Source organism: Giraffa tippelskirchi, chromosome 7 (assembly GCF_054371585.1).
Source record: "Giraffa tippelskirchi isolate mGirTip1 chromosome 7, T2T-mGirTip1v1.2.pri, whole genome shotgun sequence".
Lineage (NCBI taxonomy): Eukaryota > Metazoa > Chordata > Mammalia > Artiodactyla > Giraffidae > Giraffa > Giraffa tippelskirchi.
Genome location: NC_137281.1, coordinates 65,975,906 through 65,996,978, shown reverse-complemented (window position 1 = coordinate 65,996,978; position 21,073 = coordinate 65,975,906). Strand labels below are relative to the sequence as shown.

The window sequence follows — 21,073 nt, the reverse complement described above, 5'->3', positions numbered from 1 at the left end:
TGTGTCTGATTCACGGCAACTCACGAACTCTACACAGCCAGGCTCTTCCGTCCATGGAATTCAGGGCAATTTTTTTCTGTCACAGTAAATGCCCACCCTGGGTGATCCAAAGGCAAGGGCTCAGAGGCTCCTGAGAGAATAACTCCTTTCAGCTGAGCACAGAGCTGGCTCCTCACTGGGATGCCTGTGGCCTGGGGCTCCCAGAGGGAACAGCAGCACTCGCCCCACCGTGTGGTCACTGCTGCAAGTGCAGGCTGCTCCTCACTCCCCCTTGACAGTGTCCCTGAGGGCAGAACAGTGTGAATCTACTCAAGGTGGAAATGCAAACTCCGATGCAACCAAACTTCCCACAAGGTCTCCAAAACCACTCAGGAACAGGGAATTGGAAACTGCAGAGCATGACATGAATGGAGATGGAGACTTGACACCTTACACCGAGTTCACTTCCAGTTATCCCTAGACAAAGTTTCCATGAAAACTTGTCACAAATCTAGAAGAACAATGAGCAGAAACCGGACACGTGCTTTGAGTCTTCACACACAAAACTAAAAGGCAGTCCACAAAACAACCCAGAGAATACAGTGGACTTTGCAAAATCAAAGATATCTACCGTGGGAAAGACCTCATTACAAAAGCAAAAGACAGGTCATACATCGCGAGACGAATGAGTGGAAACACAAAGCTTCTCAAGGACGTGTCTCCAAACAGACAAAGAACACCAACACAACAAGCCTGTGAAAACTAGGGAAAGGTCTGAAGGGACGCCAGACTGAGGAAGACACACACAGAGTATCCCGGATGATGTCCAGCACTGAGGGCCTGAAGATACAACAGTCTGGTTGCACTCCCTCAGGCCTGTGTGACCCTGGATGAGGCCTCTGTTTCCCGGTGGCTCTGAGAGATGGACAGGGAGGAAGGGGAAGAGAAATCACTTGCACTTCTAATACTCACAGCAAAGTCTTCCAATGAGAAGGGAATTATCACCCCCACTGACAATGCCATTCACTGAAGTGATACCCACGAGTCCATCTAACCCAGAAGGGAAGGAAGGACCTGTTCTCACAAAACGGCGAGAGATGGAAGAAAGAAGATCAAGCCCACACCAATCACTGGAAAGAGAAGCTGTGCTCAGGGCTTGAAAGAATTCCTATTGGGAAAATGATGTCACAGCCCCACAAGGCAATCCACAGCTTCGATGCTATTCCTCCCAAAATGCCAATGCATGTTCGCACCGAACAAAGAATTGCAAAAGGGGTTACGGAAACAGAAAAGAGCCTAAATTGTCAATACAATCCGACGAAAAAGCCCCGATACGGACGTCCAAGGTTGTGTGAAAGGAAATTAGACGACCAAACTAGGATCCTCAGGAGAGTATCGGAGAAGGCGATGGCGACCCACTCCAGTACTCTTGCCTGGAAAATGCCCTGGACGGAGGAGCCTGGTAGGCTGCAGGCCATGGGGTCGTGCAGAGTCAGACACGACTGAAGTGACTTAGCCGCAGCGGCAGCAGCAGGACAGTATGCTATTGGGAATACAACAACACACACAGATCCAGATCGATGGAATAAAGTTGAGGGTCCAGAAACAAACCCCGGCATCCAAGGTCAACTCATCTCTGACACAGAAGGGGAGAATATCCAAATGGGAACAAGAAAGCCTCTTCAATCAATGTCCATGGGAAAACCAGACAGCTACATCTGAAGAACGCTATTGGTTTTGATCTCACACCACCTCAATATCGGGGAAAAACCTCACCCTAAAGACTGATGTCATGAGATAGCTAGAAAGAAGCGTAGGTCAAAGGCTCCTTAACATCAGAGTCTCCTTGCCATTTGCTGGGCGGAGGTAGAAATGGGTCTCTTCAAGTAAGGGAAAGAGGGAAACCAAGTACACCAATGGGTTTCCATCCAATGGAACCTCTTCACAACAGAGAAGCTAAGCATTCACAAATGCAAAAGATAGGAAACGGAACATGAGAGACTCCTTGCAAGTGGTGTATCTGAGAAGGGGTTCATATGGAAAGAGACGAAGAATGCACAGCACTCAGATTCCAAGAAACACCACCACCACCCTTGACCCTTCCCCCATGACCAACTCCGACCTAAAGCCTTTCTCTCCCTCTAACCTATCCCTAAAACATAACCCTCATCTAATCATATACATGTGCATTCCTAGCATCCATCCATCCACACACGAGAGAGAAAGAGGAAGACACAGACTGAATCGAGAAAGGAAAAGAGAGGGACACAGCCAGAGAGAGACACGGAACCAAAGAGAGGAAAGGAGTCGATGGTCCAGACTTTTCATCAATCTGTCTCAAAGGTAGAAGCAATGACAGCGCCCATCCACCCCAGAAGGGGGAAACGGACGGAAGGTTTGGAGAGGAAAAGACAAGAACGCAGGGAGCCATTAGAAGCTCAGCCACCCGCAGAAGCCGAGCTGGGACACTTGAACAGAATCTCAATGGAAACAGAGGACCAGAAAGTTGGCTACTCTTTTCTATCAGAGAGGGAGACCTTCGAGTCTTCCTTTCGGTCCTCCAACTTGCATGCGGGGTCTCCAAACAGTCAGGAGGGGGAGTGCCTTTTCCTGGGTACCACGGCGCATCCAGGCCTCGTTCTGCCCCATTCTGTGCTGTGTCAGCCCTGGATGGAGTCTTTCTTTCTGAAGTCTCAGCGCACAAGCTCCACGTGATATCAGCCCCAGGTGGAAAGGCATGGAGCTGCTCGTAGGCCGACAGACCTAGGAAACAGATGGGAGAATGACCCCCACTCTGCAGATGGAGAGACCGGGGAAACCCTGAGGGGCATATGCTTGTCCAGGGCCACACCACTTACGAGAAGAAGGAGCCTGGTCTGAGAGCAGCGGGGTCCTCGGAGCTCAGGCCCTGGCTGCACCCAGGCCTCCCCAGGGCTGTGGGCTGGGCTGTGTGGCTGTCACTGTGCCTGCACATGGCCTAAGGGGGGTGGTCGAGCAGTCAGAAACCCAGAGATTCCCTTGCGAAGTTTTGGGGAAGGGACCTCAGCACGAACCCCAGGAAATGATGTCACCTGCCGGCAACAGAACCCAACAGAACCCGCAACCCGGGTATCCAGGCCTCCAGAGCGGAGAGGAGCCCCCAGCCAGATCACTTGCTGCCGGGATGTTCTGCTGTTTGCCCCTGCCCAGAGGCCGGGGCCTCAGGAGAGCTCACAGGCAGTGTGCGTGGGCACCCTGTCGACGTTGGCTCAGGGCACCCCCGAGAGGCCTCTGGCCCTTTGCCCGGAGAAACAGAAAGGTAACACGGGGAGCCCCAGGCGGGGCCAGGCCACCTCTCCCATGCCACCCGGAAACACCGGGTCCTTTGCCTGTGTGTGTGGATGCGGGTTTCTCGGGGTGTGTCTCCCTCAAGGAAGCCCAGGCGGATGTGGGGTCAGAAGCCTGCGGACAAGTTGTGTCCACACCCCAGGGGAGAGCAGGCTGGGTGGGATGGGGAGAGTGCGGGCAGCGCCGGCCGCCCAGGCTGACCTCACACCCTCAGGTGGGTCTCTTTCCTCCCGGGTGGGGATCTGAGCAGACACACGTCTCTGACCCTTCTGGGAAGAGAAGTTCGAGCAGGCAGAAGCAGCGGCTCCACTGGCCAGGCCCAGCTCGGAAAACTCCCAGCACGGCTGGCTGACGGTCACTGTCGTTGCAGAGCTTCCCACGTGATGAGGCCGAGGACGGGGACACCCCGTCCACCTCCCGGAGGGAGGGGTCGGAGCACCACCCCCCCGCCCGTGAGGCCCAGTGCAGGCTCCAGGTGAGCGTGCCCACGGAGGCATCAGCCCCACCGGGGGCGAAGCGGAGGCGGGGAAGGCCTGCTGCCGAGACACCACCCAGGATACACCCGGCGGGCCAGTCTGAGGCGGCCACGGAGCTCAGCACACCCGGCTCCGACCCAGAGTCCCGAGAACCCCGGCCTCTGAGGCAGCAGGAGGACCTGGAGCCCAGCACGCCAGAGCACAGAGGTGAGGACGCTGGGGCTGGTGCACGGGAGTGTGTGGGGAGGGGGTGCTGAGCTACACACGGACGAGTCCCCGAAAGATGCTGCTGGGCCTGCAACAAGCGCTGGCCTCACACCCCCACCCCCATCTTGCACACTTCAGTCCCAAAAGACATCCGACCCTGGGTACTCTTTGGGAATCTCTTGGAAGCTTTCTGTCCCGGGATACGCACATGCCAAGGCTGGCCTGTGGGCAAACTTTGCTTCTCCCCCAGCTCTAGCACTGGCCTCCAACTGGAACCAGGCTCTACTTCCCAGACCTGTCCCTACAGAGGTGGTGGCTCCAGGTGCAGGACCCAGGGATCCACCGAGGCCAGATGGAGATCCGAGACTTGCCCTCACAGAGACACCAGGCCAGCTGGGTACTGGCCAGCACACCGGGCAGATCGGATCTCCGTGCCTGCAGGGCCCCCAGCCCCAGGCACTGATGTCCCACCCCCTCAGCCAGAACCTCCACCTCCACGTGCACCTGTACCTGCTCGGGCTTTGGCAGGAGAACCCGAGGCAGAGGAAGAGTCACCGCCTCGGCAGGGAGAGCCTGCCCTGGCTCCCGCGCAACACCCAGACGCCGACGATGACTCACTCGCCCCTGCAGGAAGAACGAGCCCCCGCTCTGGGCAGAGACCCAGAGCCCTTGCCGGAAACACCACGTCCAGGGGAGCGGTCGGCTCTGCAGCCTCCATCCCTGTCTGCTCACCGTGGACGCCGGCAACTCGGTCTGCCCCCAGGGGACATGGAGTTCCTTTCCCCTGAACTGCTTTGCATTTGGTTTGTTTCCACCTTTCTGGTGATGTTTTATTTTGTGTATGGTTTCCTGTATTTCTCTTGGTTAAGTTGGGATTAGTAAACTTTTTCATCATTGTTGCAATTTGGGAACACTGTTGTGTAACTCTGGTGATACTGTGTTACCATCCCACTTTGTAGTTTCAGACCCGTTCGATCTTTATGCCCCACCCCCCAACAAAGCCTGGATTCAAGGCAAGCACGCCCTGTTCATCCCTCCCCCCGATCCTGAACACAATTTCATCTTTTCTTTCTGCATTCCTTCCTATATTCTTGGTGTCCCCAATCAATGACTCTCAGTGAAATGACTGAAGGAGTTTTTTTCGGACTCTCCACCTACTGTAAGACTCCATTGGAGAGTTCTCATTTGTATGTCATTTGAACTAGCCTTTGATAGCTGAAAGGACGGTGTACGTCCTTTCAAGATATCATGTGCCAAACGAAGCCCTTTTGGCAAATGCCATCATTATCTCCAGGCAGGCATTGCTGTTTGAAGGGTGACATCTCAGCCAGAAGGCAGAGGCTGAGCTCCTCTTGTTGCACCAGCTCCCAAAAGAAGCCAAGAAAGGGAGCTGGAACAACAAACCACCCCAACGCCCAGGAAAGCGTTCTTCACGACAGAAGGCTAGAAAATGACCCAACAACCTTGTGGCCCAGAACCCCTCTAAAAAATCACTGTTCCATAAAAAAGAGAAACACATGGGAAGTTCCAAGGAGAGGCAATGCCCATGGCCAGTGTACTTTAGAGACGGCCTGACCGCTCCGGGGAAGACACGCACCGACGGAACCCCTTGGGAAACAGCAGTGATAGTCCTCACCGTCGTAAGGGTTTCCTCTGGGGACAACCTGCCCTGGGCACCACATGAGGGAGCAGACCGGCTTCTCTTCCTCTGCCCCCACACCATTCACTCATGAAGGCAGCTCAGGTGTTCTCATGCCCTGCCTGCCTGCCTGCCTGCCTGGCTCATCCGTGAGCTGTGCCCACCTCCAGGGCAGGACTCCACCTTCTCCTCTCTGTGTACCGTGAATCTGCACACAGTGGGCTTTCAGAACCTTAGGAGACTTGAGCCATTCCCACTGGAGCCAGAACCCTCCCCAGGAAGGAAAACAGCTCTGGAGTCATTTTGGCCCCAGCACTGGTTCCCAAACCCTGGCGGCTCCTACAGCCTCTACGGTGTGAAGAGGGAGGTCCCTTTTGACAGAGCTTTCCGGCTGTCAGATCTAAGCTGTTGTTTCCCTGTCAGCTGTGTCTCTTCCGTTGCAGCCAGGTGGGCCACGCTGCTCCAAAGGAGCTCACAAGCTGAGTTGCAAGGGAGGTATTGAGAGGACAGGGATGGCTACAACGTGCTGCAAACTGAGTGAGGGTCCCCACAATCCTCAGCAAAGGTCTGTGGTGTGCAAGTGGGGAGTAGAGGGCCCCCAAGTTCCAAAGGAAGGGAGGTACTCGGGAGCTAAAGCCCTTGGCTGCTGTGGTAGCAGCTGCACATGGCAGCTCGTCCACAGCGCACTTCGAATGAGGTCATATGAGCGGGACTCTGGAAATGGCTCCGAAATCCAGAGAATGGGGTCAGGGTATGTGGGAATCCGGCGGGGGTGGGGGGTGGATGAAGGAAGGTGTCCTTCCTCTCTCCAGTGCAATTTGGTTTGGTGAGTCTCAAAGCTACCAGATGGCACTTCCCAAGTCAGGCCCCCGCAGGAATCAGGGTGGGCTGCGTGCCTCGGCCCCTGCCACAGGGACAAGCCACACCACTGGCCTCCCTGAGCTCAAATGGCCGGATCTGGGGGTTCTGTCTGGGTGCACACCTCCTTGCTGTGGCCAAGTTCCCCCCTTCTCTGAGCACCAGCTTCATCCTCTCGAAGGAGGACATCGATTGCTACCTTGGCACGTTACTCTCTTCATCCTGTGAAGACTCATTAGGCTTATCCTACAATTACTAGCTGGCCCGAAGAGATATCTCCTGAATCCAGATTAAGCTGGAGTCTCCCAGGCTCATCTGGCATGTCTTCCCTGAAGTCTGCCAAAACCCACACCCTTGCATTTCCAGGGACTCCCCTTAGCCAGCTGGGCAGAAAACCCAGCATGCTTCAAACAAGCTGACAGACAAGCGGGAGAGGACTCACGGGCAGACGGCCTCCCTCAGGTCTCGGGTGGAGCTCTGGGACCACAGCAGCAACGGGCCATCCCAGCCCCTGGGCTCAGCAGCGCCCTCATTCTCAGGCCGGCGGCTCTGCCCTGAGGGGAGCAGGAAGGTCACCAACTGCCGCAGGCGGACCTCAAGCCCCTCCCACTGCTGGAGCCTGACCTCCCCCGGCCCCACCCCTTCCCCTACCCCAGCAGGACGAGAGCTCGTCTTCCCCTGGCTTCCAACGTGAGGCCCGGCCCTGGGCCCCGATTGGGCACTGCCCCAGTCCGGAGCCAATCACAGTGGCCAGGGAGGTGGAACGCACCGATTGGCCAGGGCCAGGTCATGTGACCATGCTCCCCAGGAAACTCAAATATTACCAAGATTCCCTAACAAACCAATGAACAAAATTATCCAGTAAACGCAAACCGTACTTTTTAATGAGGCCAATGTCACAGAAAAAAAAAAAAAATGCTTCACAATGAACTGCTCAAGGAAGCTACTAAATAAACTTTCAGAAAAGTTAAGTCGTTTTTTTTTTTTTTTTAATAGGGTGACGGAGAGCTATACCTTTCCCATCTATGTGAATTTAGGTTTAAACTAGATTTCCCTTGGCTATTATATAAGACAAAAAACCCCACATCACCCCCTTTCACTCCCCCCACCCCCAAAAAGTGTTTTAGTCTATTGAGTTTTTGTGTCCTCAGTTGTGTCTGATTCACGGCAACTCATGAACTCTACACAGCCAGGCTCTTCCGTCCATGGAATTCAGGGCAATTTTTTTCTGTCACAGTAAATGCCCACCCTGGGTGATCCAAAGGCAAGGGCTCAGAGGCTCCTGAGAGAATAACTCCTTTCAGCTGAGCACAGAGCTGGCTCCTCACTGGGATGCCTGTGGCCTGGGGCTCCCAGAGGGAACAGCAGCACTCGCCCCACCGTGTGGTCACTGCTGCAAGTGCAGGCTGCTCCTCACTCCCCCTTGACAGTGTCCCTGAGGGCAGAACAGTGTGAATCTACTCAAGGTGGAAATGCAAACTCCGATGCAACCAAACTTCCCACAAGGTCTCCAAAACCACTCAGGAACAGGGAATTGGAAACTGCAGAGCATGACATGAATGGAGATGGAGACTTGACACCTTACACCGAGTTCACTTCCAGTTATCCCTAGACAAAGTTTCCATGAAAACTTGTCACAAATCTAGAAGAACAATGAGCAGAAACCGGACACGTGCTTTGAGTCTTCACACACAAAACTAAAAGGCAGTCCACAAAACAACCCAGAGAATACAGTGGACTTTGCAAAATCAAAGATATCTACCATGGGAAAGACCTCATTACAAAAGCAAAAGACAGGTCATACATCGCGAGACGAATGAGTGGAAACACAAAGCTTCTCAAGGACGTGTCTCCAAACAGACAAAGAACACCAACACAACAAGCCTGTGAAAACTAGGGAAAGGTCTGAAGGGACGCCAGACTGAGGAAGACACACACAGAGTATCCCGGATGATGTCCAGCACTGAGGGCCTGAAGAAACAACAGTCTAGTTGCACTCCCTCAGGCCTGTGTGACCCTGGATGAGGCCTCTGTTTCCCGGTGGCTCTGAGAGATGGACAGGGAGGAAGGGGAAGAGAAATCACTTGCACTTCTAATACTCACAGCAAAGTCTTCCAATGAGAAGGGAATTATCACCCCCACTGACAATGCCATTCACTGAAGTGATACCCACGAGTCCATCTAACCCAGAAGGGAAGGAAGGACCTGTTCTCACAAAACGGCGAGAGATGGAAGAAAGAAGATCAAGCCCACACCAATCACTGGAAAGAGAAGCTGTGCTCAGGGCTTGAAAGAATTCCTATTGGGAAAATGATGTCACAGCCCCACAAGGCAATCCACAGCTTCGATGCTATTCCTCCCAAAATGCCAATGCATGTTCGCACCGAACAAAGAATTGCAAAAGGGGTTACGGAAACAGAAAAGAGCCTAAATTGTCAATACAATCCGACGAAAAAGCCCCGATACGGACGTCCAAGGTTGTGTGAAAGGAAATTAGACGACCAAACTAGGATCCTCAGGAGAGTATCGGAGAAGGCGATGGCGACCCACTCCAGTACTCTTGCCTGGAAAATGCCCTGGACGGAGGAGCCTGGTAGGCTGCAGGCCATGGGGTCGCGCAGAGTCAGACACGACTGAAGTGACTTAGCCGCAGCGGCAGCAGCAGGACAGTATGCTATTGGGAATACAACAACACACACAGATCCAGATCGATGGAATAAAGTTGAGGGTCCAGAAACAAACCCCGGCATCCAAGGTCAACTCATCTCTGACACAGAAGGGGAGAATATCCAAATGGGAACAAGAAAGCCTCTTCAATCAATGTCCATGGGAAAACCAGACAGCTACATCTGAAGAACGCTATTGGTTTTGATCTCACACCACCTCAATATCGGGGAAAAACCTCACCCTAAAGACTGATGTCATGAGATAGCTAGAAAGAAGCGTAGGTCAAAGGCTCCTTAACATCAGAGTCTCCTTGCCATTTGCTGGGCGGAGGTAGAAATGGGTCTCTTCAAGTAAGGGAAAGAGGGAAACCAAGTACACCAATGGGTTTCCATCCAATGGAACCTCTTCACAACAGAGAAGCTAAGCATTCACAAATGCAAAAGATAGGAAACGGAACATGAGAGACTCCTTGCAAGTGGTGTATCTGAGAAGGGGTTCATATGGAAAGAGACGAAGAATGCACAGCACTCAGATTCCAAGAAACACCACCACCACCCTTGACCCTTCCCCCATGACCAACTCCGACCTAAAGCCTTTCTCTCCCTCTAACCTATCCCTAAAACATAACCCTCATCTAATCATATACATGTGCATTCCTAGCATCCATCCATCCACACACGAGAGAGAAAGAGGAAGACACAGACTGAATCGAGAAAGGAAAAGAGAGGGACACAGCCAGAGAGAGACACGGAACCAAAGAGAGGAAAGGAGTCGATGGTCCAGACTTTTCATCAATCTGTCTCGAAGGTAGAAGCAATGACAGCGCCCATCCACCCCAGAAGGGGGAAACGGACGGAAGGTTTGGAGAGGAAAAGACAAGAACGCAGGGAGCCATTAGAAGCTCAGCCACCCGCAGAAGCCGAGCTGGGACACTTGAACAGAATCTCAATGGAAACAGAGGACCAGAAAGTTGGCTACTCTTTTCTATCAGAGAGGGAGACCTTCGAGTCTTCCTTTCGGTCCTCCAACTTGCATGCGGGGTCTCCAAACAGTCAGGAGGGGGAGTGCCTTTTCCTGGGTACCACGGCGCATCCAGGCCTCGTTCTGCCCCATTCTGTGCTGTGTCAGCCCTGGATGGAGTCTTTCTTTCTGAAGTCTCAGCGCACAAGCTCCACGTGATATCAGCCCCAGGTGGAAAGGCATGGAGCTGCTCGTAGGCCGACAGACCTAGGAAACAGATGGGAGAATGACCCCCACTCTGCAGATGGAGAGACCGGGGAAACCCTGAGGGGCATATGCTTGTCCAGGGCCACACCACTTACGAGAAGAAGGAGCCTGGTCTGAGAGCAGCGGGGTCCTCGGAGCTCAGGCCCTGGCTGCACCCAGGCCTCCCCAGGGCTGTGGGCTGGGCTGTGTGGCTGTCACTGTGCCTGCACATGGCCTAAGGGGGGTGGTCGAGCAGTCAGAAACCCAGAGATTCCCTTGCGAAGTTTTGGGGAAGGGACCTCAGCACGAACCCCAGGAAATGATGTCACCTGCCGGCAACAGAACCCAACAGAACCCGCAACCCGGGTATCCAGGCCTCCAGAGCGGAGAGGAGCCCCCAGCCAGATCACTTGCTGCCGGGATGTTCTGCTGTTTGCCCCTGCCCAGAGGCCGGGGCCTCAGGAGAGCTCACAGGCAGTGTGCGTGGGCACCCTGTCGACGTTGGCTCAGGGCACCCCCGAGAGGCCTCTGGCCCTTTGCCCGGAGAAACAGAAAGGTAACACGGGGAGCCCCAGGCGGGGCCAGGCCACCTCTCCCATGCCACCCGGAAACACCGGGTCCTTTGCCTGTGTGTGTGGATGCGGGTTTCTCGGGGTGTGTCTCCCTCAAGGAAGCCCAGGCGGATGTGGGGTCAGAAGCCTGCGGACAAGTTGTGTCCACACCCCAGGGGAGAGCAGGCTGGGTGGGATGGGGAGAGTGCGGGCAGCGCCGGCCGCCCAGGCTGACCTCACACCCTCAGGTGGGTCTCTTTCCTCCCGGGTGGGGATCTGAGCAGACACACGTCTCTGACCCTTCTGGGAAGAGAAGTTCGAGCAGGCAGAAGCAGCGGCTCCACTGGCCAGGCCCAGCTCGGAAAACTCCCAGCACGGCTGGCTGACGGTCACTGTCGTTGCAGAGCTTCCCACGTGATGAGGCCGAGGACGGGGACACCCCGTCCACCTCCCGGAGGGAGGGGTCGGAGCACCACCCCCCCGCCCGTGAGGCCCAGTGCAGGCTCCAGGTGAGCGTGCCCACGGAGGCATCAGCCCCACCGGGGGCGAAGCGGAGGCGGGGAAGGCCTGCTGCCAAGACACCACCCAGGATACACCCGGCGGGCCAGTCTGAGGCGGCCACGGAGCTCAGCACACCCGGCTCCGACCCAGAGTCCCGAGAACCCCGGCCTCTGAGGCAGCAGGAGGACCTGGAGCCCAGCACGCCAGAGCACAGAGGTGAGGACGCTGGGGCTGGTGCACGGGAGTGTGTGGGGAGGGGGTGCTGAGCTACACATGGACGAGTCCCCGAAAGATGCTGCTGGGCCTGCAACAAGCGCTGGCCTCACACCCCCACCCCCATCTTGCACACTTCAGTCCCAAAAGACATCCGACCCTGGGTACTCTTTGGGAATCTCTTGGAAGCTTTCTGTCCCGGGATACGCACATGCCAAGGCTGGCCTGTGGGCAAACTTTGCTTCTCCCCCAGCTCTAGCACTGGCCTCCAACTGGAACCAGGCTCTACTTCCCAGACCTGTCCCTACAGAGGTGGTGGCTCCAGGTGCAGGACCCAGGGATCCACCGAGGCCAGATGGAGATCCGAGACTTGCCCTCACAGAGACACCAGGCCAGCTGGGTACTGGCCAGCACACCGGGCAGATCGGATCTCCGTGCCTGCAGGGCCCCCAGCCCCAGGCACTGATGTCCCACCCCCTCAGCCAGAACCTCCACCTCCACGTGCACCTGTACCTGCTCGGGCTTTGGCAGGAGAACCCGAGGCAGAGGAAGAGTCACCGCCTCGGCAGGGAGAGCCTGCCCTGGCTCCCGCGCAACACCCAGACGCCGACGATGACTCACTCGCCCCTGCAGGAAGAACGAGCCCCCGCTCTGGGCAGAGACCCAGAGCCCTTGCCGGAAACACCACGTCCAGGGGAGCGGTCGGCTCTGCAGCCTCCATCCCTGTCTGCTCACCGTGGACGCCGGCAACTCGGTCTGCCCCCAGGGGACATGGAGTTCCTTTCCCCTGAACTGCTTTGCATTTGGTTTGTTTCCACCTTTCTGGTGATGTTTTATTTTGTGTATGGTTTCCTGTATTTCTCTTGGTTAAGTTGGGATTAGTAAACTTTTTCATCATTGTTGCAATTTGGGAACACTGTTGTGTAACTCTGGTGATACTGTGTTACCATCCCACTTTGTAGTTTCAGACCCGTTCGATCTTTATGCCCCACTCCCCAACAAAGCCTGGATTCAAGGCAAGCACGCCCTGTTCATCCCTCCCCCCGATCCTGAACACAATTTCATCTTTTCTTTCTGCATTCCTTCCTATATTCTTGGTGTCCCCAATCAATGACTCTCAGTGAAATGACTGAAGGAGTTTTTTTCGGACTCTCCACCTACTGTAAGACTCCATTGGAGAGTTCTCATTTGTATGTCATTTGAACTAGCCTTTGATAGCTGAAAGGACGGTGTACGTCCTTTCAAGATATCATGTGCCAAACGAAGCCCTTTTGGCAAATGCCATCATTATCTCCAGGCAGGCATTGCTGTTTGAAGGGTGACATCTCAGCCAGAAGGCAGAGGCTGAGCTCCTCTTGTTGCACCAGCTCCCAAAAGAAGCCAAGAAAGGGAGCTGGAACAACAAACCACCCCAACGCCCAGGAAAGCGTTCTTCACGACAGAAGGCTAGAAAATGACCCAACAACCTTGTGGCCCAGAACCCCTCTAAAAAATCACTGTTCCATAAAAAAGAGAAACACATGGGAAGTTCCAAGGAGAGGCAATGCCCATGGCCAGTGTACTTTAGAGACGGCCTGACCGCTCCGGGGAAGACACGCACCGACGGAACCCCTTGGGAAACAGCAGTGATAGTCCTCACCGTCGTAAGGGTTTCCTCTGGGGACAACCTGCCCTGGGCACCACATGAGGGAGCAGACCGGCTTCTCTTCCTCTGCCCCCACACCATTCACTCATGAAGGCAGCTCAGGTGTTCTCATGCCCTGCCTGCCTGCCTGCCTGCCTGGCTCATCCGTGAGCTGTGCCCACCTCCAGGGCAGGACTCCACCTTCTCCTCTCTGTGTACCGTGAATCTGCACACAGTGGGCTTTCAGAACCTTAGGAGACTTGAGCCATTCCCACTGGAGCCAGAACCCTCCCCAGGAAGGAAAACAGCTCTGGAGTCATTTTGGCCCCAGCACTGGTTCCCAAACCCTGGCGGCTCCTACAGCCTCTACGGTGTGAAGAGGGAGGTCCCTTTTGACAGAGCTTTCCGGCTGTCAGATCTAAGCTGTTGTTTCCCTGTCAGCTGTGTCTCTTCCGTTGCAGCCAGGTGGGCCACGCTGCTCCAAAGGAGCTCACAAGCTGAGTTGCAAGGGAGGTATTGAGAGGACAGGGATGGCTACAACGTGCTGCAAACTGAGTGAGGGTCCCCACAATCCTCAGCAAAGGTCTGTGGTGTGCAAGTGGGGAGTAGAGGGCCCCCACGTTCCAAAGGAAGGGAGGTACTCGGGAGCTAAAGCCCTTGGCTGCTGTGGTAGCAGCTGCAGATGGCAGCTCGTCCACAGCGCACTTCGAATGAGGTCATATGAGCGGGACTCTGGAAATGGCTCCGAAATCCAGAGAAAGGGGTCAGGGTATGTGGGAATCCGGCGGGGGTGGGGGGTGGATGAAGGAAGGTGTCCTTCCTCTCTCCAGTGCAATTTGGTTTGGTGAGTCTCAAAGCTACCAGATGGCACTTCCCAAGTCAGGCCCCCGCAGGAATCAGGGTGGGCTGCGTGCCTCGGCCCCTGCCACAGGGACAAGCCACACCACTGGCCTCCCTGAGCTCAAATGGCCGGATCTGGGGGTTCTGTCTGGGTGCACACCTCCTTGCTGTGGCCAAGTTCCCCCCTTCTCTGAGCACCAGCTTCATCCTCTCGAAGGAGGACATCGATTGCTACCTTGGCACGTTACTCTCTTCATCCTGTGAAGACTCATTAGGCTTATCCTACAATTACTAGCTGGCCCGAAGAGATATCTCCTGAATCCAGATTAAGCTGCAGTCTCCCAGGCTCATCTGGCATGTCTTCCCTGAAGTCTGCCAAAACCCACACCCTTGCATTTCCAGGGACTCCCCTTAGCCAGCTGGGCAGAAAACCCAGCATGCTTCAAACAAGCTGACAGACAAGCGGGAGAGGACTCACGGGCAGACGGCCTTCCTCAGGTCTCGGGTGGAGCTCTGGGACCACAGCAGCAACGGGCCATCCCAGCCCCTGGGCTCAGCAGCGCCCGCATTCTCAGGCCGGCGGCTCTGCCCTGAGGGGAGCAGGAAGGTCACCAACTGCCGCAGGCGGACCTCAAGCCCCTCCCACTGCTGGAGCCTGACCTCCCCCGGCCCCACCCCTTCCCCTACCCCAGCAGGACGAGAGCTCGTCTTCCCCTGGCTTCCAACGTGAGGCCCGGCCCTGGGCCCCGATTGGGCACTGCCCCAGTCCGGAGCCAATCACAGTGGCCAGGGAGGTGGAACGCACCGATTGGCCAGGGCCAGGTCATGTGACCATGCTCCCCAGGAAACTCAAATATTACCAAGATTCCCTAACAAACCAATGAACAAAATTATCCAGTAAACGCAAACCGTACTTTTTCATGAGGCCAATGTCACAGAAAAAAAAAAAAATGCTTCACAATGAACTGCTCAAGGAAGCTACTAAATAAACTTTCAGAAAAGTTAAGTCGTTTTTTTTTTTTTTTTAATAGGGTGACGGAGAGCTATACCTTTCCCATCTATGTGAATTTAGGTTTAAACTAGATTTCCCTTGGCTATTATATAAGACAAAAAACCCCACATCACCCCCTTTCACTCCCCCCACCCCCAAAAAGTGTTTTAGTCTATTGAGTTTTTGTGTCCTCAGTTGTGTCTGATTCACAGCAACTCACGAACTCGACACAGCCAGGCTCTTCCGTCCATGGAATTCAGGGCAATTTTTTTCTGTCACAGTAAATGCCCACCCTGGGTGATCCAAAGGCAAGGGCTCAGAGGCTCCTGAGAGACTAACTCCTTTCAGCTGAGCACAGAGCTGGCTCCTCACTGGGATGCCTGTGGCCTGGGGCTCCCAGAGGGAACAGCAGCACTCGCCCCACCGTGTGGTCACTGCTGCAAGTGCAGGCTGCTCCTCACTCCCCCTTGACAGTGTCCCTGAGGGCAGAACAGTGTGAATCTACTCAAGGTGGAAATGCAAACTCCGATGCAACCAAACTTCCCACAAGGTCTCCAAAACCACTCAGGAACAGGGAATTGGAAACTGCAGGGCATGACATGAATGGAGATGGAGACTTGACACCTTACACCGAGTTCACTTCCAGTTATCCCTAGACAAAGTTTCCATGAAAACTTGTCACAAATCTAGAAGAACAATGAGCAGAAACCGGACACGTGCTTTGAGTCTTCACACACAAAACTAAAAGGCAGTCCACAAAACAACCCAGAGAATACAGTGGACTTTGCAAAATCAAAGATATCTACCGTGGGAAAGACCTCATTACAAAAGCAAAAGACAGGTCATACATCGCGAGACGAATGAGTGGAAACACAAAGCTTCTCAAGGACGTGTCTCCAAACAGACAAAGAACACCAACACAACAAGCCTGTGAAAACTAGGGAAAGGTCTGAAGGGACGCCAGACTGAGGAAGACACACACAGAGTATCCCGGATGATGTCCAGCACTGAGGGCCTGAAGAAACAACAGTCTAGTTGCACTCCCTCAGGCCTGTGTGACCCTGGATGAGGCCTCTGTTTCCCGGTGGCTCTGAGAGATGGACAGGGAGGAAGGGGAAGAGAAATCACTTGCACTTCTAATACTCACAGCAAAGTCTTCCAATGAGAAGGGAATTATCACCCCCACTGACAATGCCATTCACTGAAGTGATACCCACGAGTCCATCTAACCCAGAAGGGAAGGAAGGACCTGTTCTCACAAAACGGCGAGAGATGGAAGAAAGAAGATCAAGCCCACACCAATCACTGGAAAGAGAAGCTGTGCTCAGGGCTTGAAAGAATTCCTATTGGGAAAATGATGTCACAGCCCCACAAGGCAATCCACAGCTTCGATGCTATTCCTCCCAAAATGCCAATGCATGTTCGCACCGAACAAAGAATTGCAAAAGGGGTTACGGAAACAGAAAAGAGCCTAAATTGTCAATACAATCCGACGAAAAAGCCCCGATACGGACGTCCAAGGTTGTGTGAAAGGAAATTAGACGACCAAACTAGGATCCTCAGGAGAGTATCGGAGAAGGCGATGGCGACCCACTCCAGTACTCTTGCCTGGAAAATGCCCTGGACGGAGGAGCCTGGTAGGCTGCAGGCCATGGGGTCGCGCAGAGTCAGACACGACTGAAGTGACTTAGCCGCAGCGGCAGCAGCAGGACAGTATGCTATTGGGAATACAACAACACACACAGATCCAGATCGATGGAATAAAGTTGAGGGTCCAGAAACAAACCCCGGCATCCAAGGTCAACTCATCTCTGACACAGAAGGGGAGAATATCCAAATGGGAACAAGAAAGCCTCTTCAATCAATGTCCATGGGAAAACCAGACAGCTACATCTGAAGAACGCTATTGGTTTTGATCTCACACCACCTCAATATCGGGGAAAAACCTCACCCTAAAGACTGATGTCATGAGATAGCTAGAAAGAAGCGTAGGTCAAAGGCTCCTTAACATCAGAGTCTCCTTGCCATTTGCTGGGCGGAGGTAGAAATGGGTCTCTTCAAGTAAGGGAAAGAGGGAAACCAAGTACACCAATGGGTATCCATCCAATGGAACCTCTTCACAACAGAGAAGCTAAGCATTCACAAATGCAAAAGATAGGAAACGGAACATGAGAGACTCCTTGCAAGTGGTGTATCTGAGAAGGGGTTCATATGGAAAGAGACGAAGAATGCACAGCACTCAGATTCCAAGAAACACCACCACCACCCTTGACCCTTCCCCCATGACCAACTCCGACCTAAAGCCTTTCTCTCCCTCTAACCTATCCCTAAAACATAACCCTCATCTAATCATATACATGTGCATTCCTAGCATCCATCCATCCACACACGAGAGAGAAAGAGGAAGACACAGACTGAATCGAGAAAGGAAAAGAGAGGGACACAGCCAGAGAGAGACACGGAACCAAAGAGAGGAAAGGAGTCGATGGTCCAGACTTTTCATCAATCTGTCTCGAAGGTAGAAGCAATGACAGCGCCCATCCACCCCAGAAGGGGGAAAAGGACGGAAGGTTTGGAGCGGAAAAGACAAGAACACAGGGAGCCATTAGAAGCTCAGCCACCCGCAGAAGCCGAGCTGGGACACTTGAACAGAATCTCAGTGGAAACAGAGGACCAGAAAGTTGGCTACTCTTTTGTATCAGAGAGGGAGACCTTCGAGTCTTCCTTTCGGTCCTCCAACTTGCATGCGGGGTCTCAAAACAGTCAGGAGGGGGAGTGCCTTTTCCTGGGTACCACGGCGCATCCAGGCCTCGTTCTGCCCCATTCTGTGCTGTGTCAGCCCTGGATGGAGTCTTTCTTTCTGAAGTCTCAGCGCACAAGCTCCACGTGATATCGGCCCCAGGTGGAAAGGCATGGAGCTGCTCTTAGGCCGACAGACCTAGGAAACAGATGGGAGAATGACCCCCACTCTGCAGATGGAGAGACCGGGGAAACCCTGAGGGGCATATGCTTGTCCAGGGCCACACCACTTATGAGAAGAAGGAGCCTGGTCTGAGAGCAGCGGGGTCCTCGGAGCTCAGGCCCTGGCTGCACCCAGGCCTCCCCAGGGCTGTGGGCTGGGCTGTGTGGCTGTCACTGTGCCTGCACATGGCCTAAGGGGGGTGGTCGAGCAGTCAGAAACCCAGAGATTCCCTTGCGAAGTTTTGGGGAAGGGACCTCAGCACGAACCCCAGGAAATGATGTCACCTGCCGGCAACAGAACCCAACAGAACCCGCAACCCGGGTATCCAGGCCTCCAGAGCGGAGAGGAGCCCCCAGCCAGATCACTTGCTGCCAGGATGTTCTGCTGCTTGCCCCTGCCCAGAGGCCGGGGCCTCAGGAGAGCTCACAGACAGTGAGCGTGGGCACCCTGTCGACGTTGGCTCAGGGCACCCCCGAGAGGCCTCTGGCCCTTTGCCCGGAGAAACAGAAAGGTAACACGGGGAGCCCCAGGCGGGGCCAGGCCACCTCTCCCATGCCACCCGGAAACACCGGGTCCTTTGCCTGTGTGTGTGGATGCGGGTTTCTCGGGGTGTGTCTCCCTCAAGGAAGCCCAGGCGGAGGTGGGGTCAGAAGCCTGCGGACAAGTTGTGTCCACACCCCAGGGGAGAGCAGGCTGGGTGGGATGGGGAGAGTGCGGGCAGCGCCGGCCGCCCAGGCTGACCTCACACCCTCAGGTGGGTCTCTTTCCTCCCGGGTGGGGATCTGAGCAGACACACGTCTCTGACCCTTCTGGGAAGAGAAGTTCGAGCAGGCAGAAGCAGCGGCTCCACTGGCCAGGCCCAGCTCGGAAAACTCCCAGCACGGCTGGCTGACGGTCACTGTCGTTGCAGAGCTTCCCACGTGATGAGGCCGAGGACGGGGACACCCCGTCCACCTCCCGGAGGGAGGGGTCGGAGCACCACCCCCCCGCCCGTGAGGCCCAGTGCAGGCTCCAGGTGAGCGTGCCCACGGAGGCATCAGCCCCACCGGGGGCGAAGCGGAGGCGGGGAAGGCCTGCTGCCGAGACACCGCCCAGGATACACCCGGCGGCCCAGTCTGAGGCTGCCACGGAGCTCAGCACACCCGGCTCCGACCCAGAGTCCCGAGAACCCCGGCCTCTGAGGCAGCAGGAGGACCTGGAGCCCAGCACGCCAGAGCACAGAGGTGAGGACGCTGGGGCTGGTGCACGGGAGTGTGTGGGGAGGGGGTGCTGAGCTACACACGGACGAGTCCCCGAAAGATGCTGCTGGGCCTGCAGCAAGCGCTGGCCTCACACCCCCACCCCCATCTTGCACACTTCAGTCCCAAAAGACATCCGACCCTGGGTATTCTTTGGGAATCTCTTGGAAGCTTTCTGTCCCGGGATACGCACATGCCAAGGCTGGCCTGTGGGAAAACGTTGCTTCTCCCCCAGCTCTAGCACTGGCCTCCAACTGGAACCAGGCTCTACTTCCCAGACCTGTCCCTACAGAGGTGGTGGCTCCAGGTGCAGGACCCAGGGATCCACCGAGGCCAGATGGAGAACCGAGACTTGTCCTCGCAGAGACACCAGGCCAGCTGGGTACTGGCCAGCACACCGGGCAGATCGGATCTCCGTGCCTGCAGGGCCCCCAGCCCCAGGCACTTATGTCCCACCCCCTCAGCCAGAACCTCCACCTCCACGTGCACCTGTACCTGCTCGGGCTTTGGCAGGAGAACCCGAGGCAGAGGAGGAGTCACCGCCTCGGCAGGGAGAGCCTGCCCTGGCTCCCGCGCAACACCCAGACGCCGACGATGACTCACTCGCCCCTGCAGGAAGAACGAGCCCCCGCTCTGGGCAGAGACCCAGAGCCCTTGCCGGAAACACCACGTCCAGGGGAGCGGTCGGCTCTGCAGCCTCCATCCCTGTCTGCTCACCGTGGACGCCGGCAACTCGGTCTGCCCCCAGGGGACATGGAGTTCCTTTCCCCTGAACTGCTTTGCATTTGGTTTGTTTCCACCTTTCTGGTGATGTTTTATTTTGTGTATGGTTTCCTGTATTTCTCTTGGTTAAGTTGGGATTAGTAAACTTTTTCATCATTGTTGCAATTTGGGAACACTGTTGTGTAACTCTGGTGATACTGTGTTACCATCCCACTTTGTAGTTTCAGACCCGTTCGATCTTTATGCCCCACCCCCCAACAAAGCCTGGATTCAAGGCAAGCACGCCCTGTTCATCCCTCCCCCCGATCCTGAACACAATTTCATCTTTTCTTTCTGCATTCCTTCCTATATTCTTGGTGTCCCCAATCAATGACTCTCAGTGAAATGACTGAAGGAGTTTTTTTCGGACTCTCCACCTACTGTAAGACTCCATTGGAGAGTTCTCATTTGTATGTCATTTGAACTAGCCTTTGATAGCTGAAAGGACGGTGTACGTCCTTTCAAGATATCATGTGCCAAACGAAGCCCTTTTGGCAAATGCCATCATTATCTCCAGGCAGGCATTGCTGTTTGAAGGGTGACATCTCAGCCAGAAGGCAGAGGCTGAGCTCCTCTTGTTGCACCAGCTCCCAAAAGAAGCCAAGAAAGGGAGCTGGAACAACAAACCACCCCAACGCCCAGGAAAGCGTTCTTCACGACAGAAGGCTAGAAAATGACCCAACAACCTTGTGGCCCAGAACCCCTCTAAAAAATCACTGTTCCATAAAAAAGAGAAACACATGGGAAGTTCCAAGGAGAGGCAATGCCCATGGCCAGTGTACTTTAGAGACGGCCTGACCGCTCCGGGGAAGACACGCACCGACGGAACCCCTTGGGAAACAGCAGTGATAGTCCTCACCGTCGTAAGGGTTTCCTCTGGGGACAACCTGCCCTGGGCACCACATGAGGGAGCAGACCGGCTTCTCTTCCTCTGCCCCCACACCATTCACTCATGAAGGCAGCTCAGGTGTTCTCATGCCCTGCCTGCCTGCCTGCCTGCCTGGCTCATCCGTGAGCTGTGCCCACCTCCAG

The 21,073-nt window shown here is 55.0% G+C and overlaps 1 protein-coding gene and 1 long non-coding RNA gene across 2 annotated transcripts in view; one reads left to right on the top strand and one right to left on the bottom strand.

The window, feature by feature from the left end:
• LOC145514117 (uncharacterized) overlaps positions 1–21,073 on the bottom strand; it is a 144,921-nt gene that overhangs the window by 114,846 nt on the left and 9,002 nt on the right. Inside the window, exons 3-4 of the long non-coding RNA XR_014059836.1 lie at positions 14,567–14,678; positions 6,929–7,040 (exon numbers count right to left, since the gene is read on the bottom strand). This is a non-coding gene — a long non-coding RNA (uncharacterized LOC145514117). The remainder of the gene's footprint in view (positions 1–6,928; positions 7,041–14,566; positions 14,679–21,073) is intronic.
• LOC145514096 (uncharacterized) lies at positions 3,100–6,229 on the top strand. Its single transcript, XM_081511183.1, has 3 exons — positions 3,100–3,277; positions 3,677–3,989; positions 4,240–6,229. The coding sequence occupies exons 1-3, from the start codon at positions 3,143–3,145 to the stop codon at positions 4,866–4,868; spliced, it is 1,077 nt and encodes a 358-aa protein (XP_081367309.1). The 5' UTR covers positions 3,100–3,142; the 3' UTR covers positions 4,869–6,229.